We start from the raw sequence: 13,672 nt of genomic DNA on the forward strand, positions 1-13,672 counted from the left end.
GGCACCGCTGCTCACAGTTCTGCTGAATCAGTCAGAGGGTGAAACAGCTGGGGTTTAACAAACTAAATTTCACACCAGACAAAGTATGTATGGAAAAGGCAGAATTGTTTTTGAAATTATTATGGCCATGGACTTTCATTTGAGAGCTTTGAGGGAGGGAGAGGAGCAGAGTTGGAGGGAGCAGCAGGGCAGCAATTCCATGGCTAACCCTGGTCCGGGACACTTCATGCCCAGTTTGCCCCAGTGAGTGAAGGTCACTTCACTCCTTCTTGCAGGGTAACCTGGTGAGATCCTGGTCACCACAGATCCCCACGGGCTGGGCTAAAGGAGCAGTGAGACTTGCAAGCCCTTCAGCTCTCTTGAGGTAGGAGGAAAACTGTGTTTGTGAGAGCTCTGATGCCTCTGCCCCTCCCAGAGTGCCCGAGCGATGGGAGCACACGGGCTGTAGGGAGGAGGCTGAGCAGGAGCCTTGAAATGCCTAGAAATGGTTTCTGCAGTGACATTTCTATGGTCAGAAGTTTTAGGATGGGTTCCAGCAATGCAAGGTGGTAACAACAGGCACAGGAAGGGAGGCTAGTGGGTTGGCATTGTCAGAGGAGGAATCTTTCTGTCTGTCTGTCTGTCTGTCTTTGTCGACAGGATCAGACCTCTTATGGCTACTGGGACTCACCTACAGGAGCAAAGCCTGTGAGCCCCAAAGCAGAGGGGGTCACTCAGCATCACTGCCTGCTCCCACCAGTCTGGCTCTGTAAAATAAAGACGGCAGCCAAGCGTTTCAAGTGAAATCCTTTATAAACTGTACACACGTGTTATCCTGAGATAGCGCCGGTAACAAGTCCCAAGGTAGATGAGCTTCCTGAGCCCCGAGGTCCCCACGCTGTGGGAGCACATTGTTGTCCTGCTTTGGCAGGCTCAGAGCACGCTGCACTTCCTAATGCTTTTTTTCTTTTGGGGTGGGTCTGGGGAAACAATCGGATTGACGACTGCTACCAGCAATTCCAATGGCATTTCTCCTGCCCTGCAGATGAAAGCAGTCTTGATCCTTTGGCAGCTCTCTCGAGGCTTGCACAAACAGGCTCACAGCTTCCCTTTCTAGTTTTTTGACCAGCCAAGGGCTGTGTGGCTGCAGCCTCCTACCAGAAGAGCAGCTGTGCTGTGCCAAAGACACTTCCCAAGACAGGGGACAAAACATCAGTAGGAATGAGACAGAAAAATGACAAGTATGAGCCACAGTGGAGGGAAGAAGCTGAACACCACGACCTTCATCCAGAGGGTCAAAAACCATGCATTCCAGTTGCATGGGTACGTAGTCCTGTTTGGAGTTCTGACAGCATCAGCTCACAGCCAGAACGTTTAAACCTGGGGGGAAAATATTTCTCAAAATTCTCTTTGCTTAAGCACTATATATTCAAAAAGTTCTTTTTATTGTTTCAGTATTTTAGCCCTTAGTTGATTAGTCACCAAAACCTGTCAGGTGCCTGCTGCCATAAAAGCACTCTGAGCACCTGCAGCATTTGTAGGAATATCAAAAAATAGCTTTAGCAACTAGGAATTATGCAACAGAAGGAGAAGGCAGGACGAACTAGATTAATACAACTTGTAGTGGATTTGTTAACGTTAAGTGTATGACTCGTTGCAGAATCATGCCAGAAAATGGTACCATGTAGCATAACTGGTAAGGGCAGTAAAAAGGCTAATGCATTACTTTAGTCATCAGTGAACCACTCACTCACACAACATCCTTCTTCCAGCTGAAATCAGAGGTTTCCAGTAAAAAGGCCTCCACAGACTGTAAGCATCTTACAGCTCTCTCTGCCTTTGAGCTCTGTGATAGCTGCTTCATTAACATTGTGGTTCCAGTGCAAAAAAAAAAAAAACCCAAAAAACCTCCAGATCCCAGATCTTCTTTACACTTTTGATTGTCTTTCATCTGTCCATTCCTGCTTAGTGTTCTGTAAAGCTTGAGTCTTCTGTTCGTCCACCTGGACATAGTCCACTCTCTGTTCCTCAGACAGAAAAGGTTTCTATGGGATAGAGAGGAAAGAAACCAATGTTTTAATTTTCGGGTTGAAAAGGGGTGCTAGTGAAACTTCAGCTTGATTTTCTGTTCTCCCTTTCTCTTGTTCCTTGATTGCTTCACTTCACCTTGAAGCTCACAGTGACATCAGCTGACAAAAGCATTGCTTTACAGCCTGCTTTAGCTGTAATTATCCATCTGTCAGCCTGTCACTGAGCCCAGCACAGCAAGCCAGGGAAACGTGCTGTACTGGCCATTTCCATGCAGATAATCATTCTCTGCTCATCTCAGTGATCCTGATCTAAAATCTAAACTGATTTTAGATACAAGGAGGGCTTAAATACGAAAGCTTAAGAGCCTCGAGTCTTTGCATCTGGGAGTATTGGCTGAAGGGGAAAATGATACAGAGGACATAAAACGATCCAAAGTGACAACAGTTCATTGCTTTGCAGTGGGACCTACCGACCACCCAGGCAGGTTAGAAGTTCTTTGGAACAAGGAATGTCTTTTTTCAGCATTGCAAAGGAAATTGAGATGGTTTTGGTGATGCAAGAATAAAGATGCACGTTTTGCCAGATTATAAGAGATTGGTACAGTTTTACTGCCACGAATTTATCGTGGGCTGCAAACTCGTTACTGCAAAGAGATCTGGGGGAAAACTGGCAGGAAAGGCTTTGTGGAGACTGGATGAACATGAAAGGAGCATGCAGAGATCCTGCAAGCATCAACCCACCTGCCCAGCAGCCCTCACGGCTGCACTTCCCAGTGCAGTCTCACCCCCTGTGCTCGTGTTAGCAGCATCCCTGTACATCTCCCCAAGGACACCCTGTCAGCGCCCTCACCATGCTTTTATCACATCACTCTTGGGCCTGACACAAGCACAGTCAGCTGGAAGCACCACTGCCTTCCTCATGACACTTGGGGCACCCAGCAGAGTGGGCTCTGGATTTCCTCCCAGCAGACAAAAGGACAGGAGGCTGTGGGGGTTTTCAGATGGCTCGTACCTTCTGCACAGGGGATGGGGAAGCAGAGTTAAAATCCAGTGCTAAGTAATCAAGGTTAGATTTCCTTGTCCATGGGAAAGCACCACTGTATGGAGATGTGGCCTGTCTGTGTTCCTGTCAGGAAAGAAGAAAAACTTTTAATGCCCTACAAACATGATCCTAGAAGGAAACAGGATCACAAGGGTGAGTTGGGAGATTTGCCTGACAGAGTGGGAATGAGAACAGTCAGGGCCCACAAAATATTCTGTGCCAAGGGGGCATTTGGTTACTAACCAAATAACACTGATAATCGTGGGATGGCATAAAGAAACCGTGACTCTCTTTTTCTTCTGATAATTCTGGCAAAACAAATTAAACAGGCTGATTTACTTTCAATTTTATCAAGAAGGACTTCTTCAGCTTCTCAATCCAAGCCCTTGGAATGCTCAGGTTTTCAGGGGTGCCCACTTAAACATCCTCATTCAATGAATTTTAAGAAATTGTGAAGATTCAGTTCAAATCTAGAAACTGAAAATTATTCTCATAAAATCACAGATAACCACAAACATATGACAGGAATACTTGCAACTGGAACTGCCCTCCTGAGCAGATTTCAGTCTGGTAGAAATGTGGGTTAAAATTTGAAACTATGATTCAAAGACAGTGGTCAGTTTTGCAAAATGTTTTTATAGCTATTGGTGTTGGGCTTTGGCTGTGGAGCAGACCTGTAGACACTGGCTCAGATGAATGGATTTGAGATCCGTTTCCACCTAAAATTCAAAGTAAAACAAGATCCTGATCTTTTGCAAGACATGGCTAAAGAGTAAATGGAAAAAAGGAAGCCACAAAGCCAGATGTTCTTCTTTCATGGGATGGGAAGTGGGGTTAGTGCCACCAGCCAAAGCAGAAGCAATGAGACTTTAATGGGAGTTCTGTTTCTGCACAATATTTGGTGTGTTTCTTTAGGAAGTGCACGAACGGCTTGCTGTTATTTCCTAGGAGATTTTGCAAAGCCCACTTTTTAAAAGGTGAAAAGATTTAATTTTCCTTTGTCTTAGTGAGTTCTCATGTAAATATGGCTGATCCCTGTGATCTCTTGGAACTGCTCAGCAACATTCGTGGGCGAACAGCTGAGTTCTGCAGAGCAGGAAAAGGGCTTCCCTTATCTCTCTGTAAATTGGGCCCAGTGTCTTTGCTTTAAAACCATCTCACCATTTGAAAAAAGAAAAAACAAACCAGAAGGCAAAGGACAAACCTCCTCAACGTTTTTTTTTTCCTTAGAAAACAAACTTCTGCATTCTCCATCAATGTGACAGAGCAGGATAAAGCAAAGGATGGCTGTGTGAAAATGACATTACCATATGAATGTAACTTTCTTCCTCTTCCCCGGAAACTGAGTTGGCAAATATTCTTGCTGAATTAATACCGTCTCTTTCTGGTGAGATAAAGCTCATTCGATTGCTATGAAGGAAAACACAGGAGAGGTTAAAGAAGCATCTTACAGATGCACTGAAATGAAGCCAAGGCCTCAAACAGTCCATATGGTGAATAAACTCACACTAAGGCTGTGGCCTTCATGGAGAGGATGTCCAAAGCCACTCCTTAGCTCTAGAAACAGTGTGCTATATTGCTGACCGATTTTGTTGATTTTTTTTTCCCTCTGGGATTTAGGAAAGTTTTCTGTCTGATACGACAGAAAGTGTAAAGTGAAGCAATTCTCCATCAAGGGGCACAGAGCCATCATTCATTTGGGTAATAATGGGGGCAGGTATCCACATTTTGGAGACTGATGTGAATTAATCAGCTGCTGGAGGCACATGCAGAGGAGCTTGGTCTGGCTTTGCACAGTGTCAAGCCCTGCCACCCGTGCTGTGGAGATGGCTGTGACTCAGCCCCTGCACAAGGAAACCTCTCCCATCAACAAACCCTCAGAGGTGCCTGGTGGACAAATTACCACAGGCAAGCACAATGGGCTTGGTTCATAGGAAACTAGATGGCCTCTCTGTGCAGCATGAGCAGAACAATTCCTTTTGCTGTATTAGTGTCAGGCATAGCTTTTTTATTATTATTTTGGTTAGTGTAAAACGTGCAAACTCCCCCAAAGCTCGTTGTCCCTCAGGACTGTGCCCTGTGTCAGCACTGGTTACCCCAAGTGCTGTGAAGGGGTGCAGGGGAGGCAGGGGAGTGCCTTTCCCTAACAGGCAGCACCAAGGGCTTTACCAGCCTTGGAGTGATGTGAGAGAGGGCTCTGCAGCTGAGAAACTGCTCATCCTGTGTCTCTTTAGCCCTTCACCTACCAGCCTGGAAGGAATGCCCAGTCTGGCTCTCATGCCAGCAAAGCCCCACATTTTCTGGAGTGCCCAGGGTGTGCTGAGGAGAATTTCTGGCTTTTGCATGCACACTTCAGCACAGTTGACTCTTTTTTTTTTCTGTGCCAAGACCCCCCCAGCCAGCAGGCTGTAGTCCTCTGCTTCAGGTTCCCTGAAGATGAGTCTTCTGCTGCCCTGGGAGCCCAGCACTATCATCTGCTCATACACCTGGGCTTTGGGATCAAAAGCATTTGTTTGACCAACAAAACTGATTTCTAGCGACAAAAGGCCAGGCCAAAAGCTCAAGCCTGGATTGCTGTGTGGCAGTGCAGAATTCTCACCCAGTCTACACTTCAGGCAGATCTTTGTCTGATCTGGGTCTCCTTTGCTATATTAATTTTCAGGAGTGAAAATGGTTCTATCACAGTTTAGGCAAGGGAAGGTTTTAGCCCTCATAGCAGCCACACCAGAGTGCAGAGCAGCTCCAGGCTGTTTAAAAGGAACCTTCAAATCACAATGCTGAACTCTCTGGAGCTGCCCATCGTGAGATTCTCTGCTTTTTGGAGGCAGCAAAAGCCTGGGGGATACTGAAAGGAACCTTGGGGGACTTTTTGTTTGTGGACTTTGCCAGCAATCTTTTGGGATGGAATAAGTTACTTTTAACTTTGTTTCACACTGATGCTCAGAGAATTGGAGTGGCAGGTTTCTGGTTGACTTACTAAGGCACAGTCCACATCCTGGTCACAGCAGCATGCTCCCGGATTGTGGAGAGGTTCCTCAGGTCCAGAGGAGGTGGTCGTGCTGGAAGTAAACACAAAAGGAACTGTTCTCAATGAAAAGTGCAGGCTACTTAGAAAAATGCAGTTTTGTATTAACAGAAAGGAATGAACAGAGTGTTTCACAGAGCATAACCAAGACAGACATCAGCAACAAATCAGTAACAAATAACCTCTTAGGTCGGTGCTGGGAAGCAAAGTCCTCCAGTCACCCTAAAATAACAGAATAAATATAGTGGGCATAAAGAGACCAAATGCTGCACCAGATACATACACTTGCCTCAAATATGCTCTGGATATGCTGCCTTGGAGAGGTTGGTTCAGCTACAGGTTACAGCAGGTTTTGGATTCTGTTCTAAACAAAAATGTCCTATATGTGGGGATCAGGATCATTCCTGTCACCCCGACATGTGCTCACCATTCTCAAAACCCTTTAAGAAGGGATATGAGTTTGCTTTTCTTCATGGCAATGGTCCAAATGCCTGTCCCCATTTTACAGCAGCACTGCCTGAACCAATTTCTGAGTAACCCTGTGGCTCTGCAGCCCTTAGAGCTTTATCATAGGCTAAGTTCAGGCAATTTCTCCTCTTCAAAGCTAAGTTTTGTCTCCAGTATATTCTCTGGAAGTGCAACCCAGATTTTGAACATGCCATGAGAACCAGGAGTGGAAAACTGCCATCAACAAAATCATCTGCAGAAAATTCCTGATTGAACTAAGGTAGCTGTGCCTACCCAAGAGAGGTTCAACCACCAGCTAACACACTGAGTCTGAGTACTTGAGTGTTTGCATGTCCCATTCCTGGCAGGTCAGAGAGCTGCTGAGACAGGAGTACATGTACTTCAGGATTTAATCTGCTCTCTCCCAGGCTACTTTGGCTGTTTGCAGTCACAGGGACAAGCCAGGCACTGTGCTTGTGCAGCCACCTGGGCTTTGACTGCAAAAGCAGCCGTGGAAGCTCTTCCTCCACTCACAAACCACGCTGCAAGCACATCCTAGGCTCTAAGGCACTCACACAGCATTTCTACCACTCCTCTAGAGGGGGAATTGTTTTAAGACATGCCAAGGACCCTCCCAAAGGAGGTCACCCACGTCCCCACCACCAGAACCCCCCAGGCTTTGCACTTCAGCTCTGGGCTTACACTTCCTCCGAGGCTTGAGGTCCCGGTTCACTGGAGGGGGCTCCACGTCGGAGGGAAGCTCGGGCAGAGGGCTGGTGAGTTTCTCAGTGCTGACCACGGGGAAGGTGAAGGTGGCTGAGGCAGGGCTCATGGGGATGTACCCATCAGGGGAGCAGTCGGAGGGAGAGGTGCTGGGGCGCATGGGCACGTAGCTGTCCTCTGCGCCGTCCGCGGCCGCGCACAGCGGGGAGAACCGGCACGGCTGCAGGGCACAGGGACACAGAAACAGCTCCATCAGTGCACAGCCAGGAGCTGCTGGCAGCTGGGGACACACCTGAGCTGAGCCCAGGCCAGGGGTGTTCTGCTGGGCCTTTCAGAGAGGCACAAGATGCAGCGACAGGAGACAAATGTTCGGTTCAGTGAGCGCTCCGGCTCTGCAATCGCTGCTGGAAACCAGAACCACACTGAAACTCGTCACCAAACCTGGTGACTTCATTGGTTAAATCCTCCATCTTCAGAGAGGCTGCACTTGCCTCTCACAGCAGTAATTCCATAAAATGAGGGAGGATCCTGAATGCAAAAGGAAGTCTGAAAGGAGAACACCTGATGAACTGGACTTTGGCAAATGTGGAAACGGAGAGAGCAGACACAGACCTACAACTCACTGCTCATCACTGAGGATTAGCATTGGAAAATCACTTCATGCAGGTTGGTGCCAGCTGAGTGGTGAGAGGGATCGATTACAACCCTTGCAAGCTTTCAAAAAGAAGAACAATATAAGTTGCCCACCACCAGCAAAGGATCTCCCACAGAAGACAAGATCCAGCAGCAGGCAGGAGACTGGCAATGTGATGGGAGATGGTGCTGCTTGGAATTGTGTCTGTCAAAGGCCAAGGCAGGACTGACAGAGCCTTCAATCACAGGCACTTTGAGAGCAGACACTTTCCAATGTCCTAAAGTAGATATATCCCTCAGGACCATGAAGTGAAAGGCTTCTTTAGAGCCCTTTTTTCAAGGAATAAACCATTTGCTCTGGTGCTCTTGGGCAACAGTTTAATTTTTGAGGCTGCTGGTAACCTTTTTAATTGCAAACCCAGCTTCATCTGCTTTAAAAACAGGGTGCTCAGTACTGAGGCCTCTCCCTCCTTCTTCTCTCAAAAGCTGCCTGAGGCCACAAAGCAGCCAGCAAAGAAGTTGCCTAAAGCCAGGCCCTTTTTCCATTTTTTATATTCTTCTGCTGAACAGAGGAGTGAAATGACTGAATATCAGGATGTGAAATGATTCACTCTGAAGTTTATGTGCCAGTGTTTTAAATTTGTGCAAACAGAGTACTTACCAAATTCAAGCTAAGCCTCTTATCTCGACTTCTTAGGGAACTGCCTTCCATGTCTGCTGCAAGGAAAAAAGAAGTGATTAAAAATGGGATAAGGCAGTGCAACCTTACAGAGATAATTCTGGAGTAAAACATATGGCTCTAAAATAATTGGAGTTTTACAAAGATTCTGTAACTCCTAAATTAGGAAATACAATGACACTTAAGACCAGATCCAACTCAGCAGCGCTTCAAGAGTGATTTGATTACATCTATTTTAAGTGTGATGAAACCAAGGAACCTGCTCATGTATAATCCAGCTGTAACTTATGCTTCCTGTAACACAAGCAGTTGGGGAAAAAGGCTGGTGTGGGAGCAAGCAAGCAAAGAATTTTCATGCAGCTCCTGCTCTAATCTTTCTCTGTTTTCCCACCTGTCAAATTGGGGAAATCATATGAAAAGGGGCAATTACAGATAATATTATTTCTTGGATATTTATTTAGGAGCCTTTTAAGGTGCCAGGGAAGCAATTGTTATTGTACAGAAAGTGGTGCGTGGGGGAAATTTAATGGTAGGAGAAAAATTCTTTGCTTTGTCATCCCAAAGTGCTGATGTGGTGCAAGTGGCTCAGGGTGCTGGGGAATGAACAGCCAGAGAAAATCACCAGTCTCTCTCTCTCTCCTTGTGCACTTGGGCCTTTGCCTTGGCAGGAATCAATTTTATTTTCCAAGCAAAAGGCAAAAACCCCTAAAATTCAGCATTCAGCACATAGAAGATCAGCTGTGGGAGATGCTTACAACCACCATCCTTTTCTGAAAAGGGATTTTCTGTGCAGAAAATGGCTTTTCTATGGGAATGCCTTATATCCCTGCAACCATGTTAATCCATTCCCTGCTCTTATGGTGGAGATGTCAGTACTGCAGCTGGGGGGAGGCATTTTTGGTGATACCAGCAAAAAAAAAAACAAAAAACCCCAGGCTGAACAAGAACAATTCTGTTAGTGTAGATACATATTCAGATAGACACAGCCACTGTCCTGGGACAGCTACATTTATTTATCATGGCACAAAGGCACAAGGCTGTGGCAGATGCCAGGACTCAGGTGCCCTACAGCTCATCCTCCTCCATGGCACTGCCATCAGCTCATGCTGCTTTCACCGTGGGCTAATTACACCTCTGCACCTTCTGCAGGTTAGCAAGGGCAAAAAATTAACTTAATGACTTGAGTGCCCTCATTGGGGAAGCTGGTGAGGAACTGCTGCTTTCTCCCCGTTTATTTTTCTCATCTTTCTTGCTAAACACGTTTTAATTCAGAGTTTAACTCTTCGAGTGGTTTCAGCTACACTGAGGGTAAGAAAAAGTGGCAGCACTTATTAATTCATTGCTGCCCCCATCAGGCAGAGACAACCCTGCAGCACAGCAGCACAACAGGACATTTGGCCACTTGATCCTCTTAGAGACATTTTGGTGTAAACTGGGGTGGAGGATCGTGAACCAGCTGGTTGGAGCAGCACAGGTGCAGAAGCAGGAGCAGCACCTCTCAGGGAGCAACCAAATGTAGCTGATAATTAAGAACAGCAATTCCACTGATGGGTGTTTCTCCAGAAACCTTCCAAGAATTGTGTGTACACTGATAAACAGGCTGAGCAGAGATCTCCTGGCTTTCCCTTCTCAGCTGTAAGAGCAAGATCTAACAGCCCTACACATTGTCTGCTCATTCAAACTGCAGGAGTCTAAAGGATGCTTGCCCTTAAAAACCTTACACTTCTTTTCCTCATCAAAGATGAAGGTTTTCACATCACTGCAATATACTTGATGATTTCCAGCCAGGTATTCCAGCTGCCTCTCACAGTGCTCTGTGGTTCCATGTGACAAAGCTTTCTCAAACTGCATATGCTGGTTTTTGACACCATCATGTTCTGGGTTTTAACTGCTGCTCCTGTTTGTGGTGATGATGTTTCAGGAGCAAGTGGAAAAGCCAGCTCGGCTCAGAGCAGGGTTTGCTTTGCAGCCTTGCCTTGCTCTGCAGCAGCAGGTTTGCAGACTGCCCTGACAGAAGCGCAAGGACACAGTGGGATTTGTGCAAGGACACGCAGAGTCCTGGTTCAGCCAGGATTAGGTCCTGTCCCCAGTGTCTCCCTGACTTCCTGCTCTGTACTCTAAGCTGTGAAAAGACAGGCAGCTGGACAGAACACACGAGCTCCAGAGGCGTTTCCCACATGCCAGCCCACACTTGGACCTGTATAAACAGTTTGGCACTGCCCAGTTCAGCGGCTGACTTCTCATTTTGGTTTCTCTACTGCTTTCTCTTCTGAGGACAGAGGGGGAAAATTAGCAAGGCACAAGGCAGCCTGAAGGGATGAGATCCAGACTGCTGCCCATCTGTACACACACTGAGAGGCTTCCACAGAGCAGGATCCAAACTGAAGGGACAGGCCCTGTCCTGATTCATTGGAAAGCAGCATTTTGTGTTACACCAAGGGGAGGGGAGGACAGAGAGGCACGACAGAACCTCTCTGTGCTCGTGGGCAGCTCCATCCCTCCCATCGCCGCGCTCACCTTTCCAGTTCCTCACGTTGTCCAAGCTGGACAAGGAGATCCTCCTGGGCACCAGGGTGACCTGAGTCCTGCAGAGGGCCGCGTGCCCGTTCTGGAGGGCCCCAGTGCCCAGCTCGTCCCCTCTCCTGTCCGAGAAGTGCGTGGGCTTGGGCGGGCGCGGCGGCGGCGTGTTGGACAGCACGTCCAGCTGTGTGACGCCGTAGGGCAGCGCCTGCTGGCCCTGCTCCATCTGGAACGTGGGCGTCAGCGGCGTCCCCAGCAGTGGGGAGGACGAGGAGAAGTCACTGGGGGCCCCGCTGATGTCTGTGCTCCTGGACACAGCGCTGGGGTTGGCCCCTGGGGCTCCAGCCGGCTGCACGACGTACAGGGAGGGCTGCGACTGCAGGGAGTCCACAAAAACATCATCTGATGACGTTTGCTCCAGAGACCTGTCTGAGTTCGACCAGCTGTCACACCTGCGGGGAGACACGGGTCAGGAGCTTGCCTTTTCTCCTGGCTGTAAGAGCACAGCAAACAAAACTCCCGAGCCCGTGGTTTGGGACAAGGCCTGTCCCTTCCCTCTGAGCTGGGACACTTTGTGGAGCACCTCGGGCAACAGCAGGTGTCTGGAGATCCTCAGCCACCCACCTGGGAAAGGGACAGCACCAACACACGATGCTCAACCACAAATCTGCGCTAGGAAAAGCACCCCACAGACTGGATCAGGCTGGTGGCCGGTCCCCTGTTGTGTCTGGGAGCCAGCTCTGAGTGGCAGGGCTCCCTGGGGCTGTGTGCCCCAGTTCCAGGCACAGGCACAGGGGGCTCCAGCCTGACACAGCTGGCATGTCGTCACAGGTAAAAGAATGAGAAAAAGAAAGGCCTTGGAAAATCAGGCCTGTTCTGCTAAATTCCCAAATCTGGCCTGTCACTTCTTCTAAGTAATTTGCAAGTTCCCATGCAAAAACAATCTTGGTATGAGAACTTAACACAACAACTTATTCCTGGGTTGGAAAACAAATACACCTGCAATAACAAGGGATTTGTCCCAGGAGAATCAGTAAAGAAAACATGTCAACAACCCAGGAACAGATCTGATGGACAAGCAGAACACCTTTTACTAACCAACAGAGTAATTGGTGAGAAAGCCATTAACCAATTAAAGTCGTGGGTGAGGACTTTAAAATGAGTTGTGATGATAAGCTATAAAGAAATATATAACATAAACGATCTTATTTGAAAAATCAGTAGTTTTTATATAAAAACTACAAATGAATAAATGAAGACATCATAAAAGATTGTAATAAATAAATGGCTCTTCCTGCACGAAGATAAGGGAGTCTTGGCTGAATTATTACAGTCCCCAGCCTCACCTGTTGTGGCTGAGCTTGCCCGACTCACAGTTGGACAGGAAGAGGTAGTCAGGGAGGAGGAGGGACTCGGACTCGCTGGGGGTCTCCTCGGAGGCGGCAGCAGCAGCTGGGGGCTCCACGGAGAAGGAGGGGTCTGCGATGCGGGACGCGTGCGTGGAGGCGGCTGGCGAGGGCTGTGGGGACGAGGTGGTGTGAGACAGGCTCTCCACAGAACCTGCAATGGCAAGGGATGGCCTGGCTCAGGGATGGCTCTGCCCAGCCCTGGCCTCTCGCTGCCCTGCCTGTCGCCGCCCTGCTTTAGGCTGCAGCAGCGGTGAGTCAAGGTGAGCTCTGGTGCTGGGCACAGGACAGCCTGAATTTGCTCCTCCTGTATTTATCCTGGCTGCAAGAAGTGCAGATCCTTACTCTGAGGTCTCCCTCTCTGTAGGGCTCAGGCATCCCTCCTGCAGCCAGCAACGAAGAAAAGACTGCTGAAGAAAGAGCTGAGGCACAGCAGCCTGTTTAATCAAGTATTTCTTTAGTGTCTAATGCAAATAATTAATTATTCATCTCCAACACTTCAAATTAATGGTGACAAGGAAAGGGGTTGATTTCTTGCCACTTTCTGGATCTCAGTAGACGAAATTGAGCTTTCCAGCTGGTGGAGTAGCCAGACAAGCTCTGAACTTGTCTGCCAGCTTTTTACACCCCTCTCAGCTGGACACCAAGGCACAGGAGCATGCTGTGCCTGTCACTGCCCAGCTGGAGGCCTCTTGGCTCTGCTGAGAAAAGTGACACTCCGTTTCTGGAGGCCCCAAGGCACGGGGAGCCTGAACCCAGTGACATGACACTGCAGTGTCCCCAGCAGAGAGGGGTGGCACGGGACAGGAGGGGTCTGGGCTGCAGGCAGTGGGGCTGGCCCAGAGCTGGCTGCCTGCTCACACCACCAAGGCCACCCTTCAGTGAGACACTCAGAGTCAAGCTGAACAAAGCTGGGGCATTTCAATTCAAAAAACCAAGTGCAAGCCAGACCTCCCACACTGGGCAGCTGTGGGGTGGGAAGGGAGTGTTTTACAGAGCAGCCCCCCAAAAGCATCTGCTCCTGGCAGCAAGCTCAGACAGTGGCACCAAGAGCACAGGTCCTCAGTGAGGAAATACCATTTTTCCTAATGAAGTTTCAGGTGGCTGCGTGGCAGCTCCTTCACCAGAGCTGTGTGAGGATGGGGCAGTGCTCACAGAGGGACCCTGACACTTGGCAGTCCCTGACAA

At 48.4% G+C, this 13,672-nt stretch overlaps 1 protein-coding gene across 2 annotated transcripts in view; it reads right to left on the reverse strand.

The window, feature by feature from the left end:
- Positions 1 to 773: 773 nt before the first annotated feature.
- Positions 774 to 13,672, reverse strand: part of GAB3 (GRB2 associated binding protein 3) — a 60,466-nt gene continuing 47,567 nt past the window's right edge. Inside the window, exons 3-10 of one of the 2 annotated variants that reach the window (XM_066334121.1) lie at positions 12,425 to 12,638; positions 11,076 to 11,530; positions 8,541 to 8,593; positions 7,226 to 7,466; positions 6,029 to 6,110; positions 4,359 to 4,461; positions 3,022 to 3,135; positions 774 to 2,024 (exon numbers count right to left, since the gene is read on the reverse strand). In XM_066334121.1, coding sequence (XP_066190218.1) covers positions 1,908 to 2,024; positions 3,022 to 3,135; positions 4,359 to 4,461; positions 6,029 to 6,110; positions 7,226 to 7,466; positions 8,541 to 8,593; positions 11,076 to 11,530; positions 12,425 to 12,638 — 1,379 coding nt within the window. In that variant the 3' untranslated portion in view covers positions 774 to 1,907. Of the gene's footprint in view, positions 2,025 to 3,021; positions 3,136 to 4,358; positions 4,462 to 6,028; positions 6,111 to 7,225; positions 7,467 to 8,540; positions 8,597 to 11,075; positions 11,531 to 12,424; positions 12,639 to 13,672 lie in introns of both variants that reach the window. The other variant, XM_066334119.1, reaches the window with a different exon arrangement.

The sequence above is a fragment of the Sylvia atricapilla genome, chromosome 21 (genome assembly GCF_009819655.1).
Source record: "Sylvia atricapilla isolate bSylAtr1 chromosome 21, bSylAtr1.pri, whole genome shotgun sequence".
NCBI lineage: Eukaryota > Metazoa > Chordata > Aves > Passeriformes > Sylviidae > Sylvia > Sylvia atricapilla.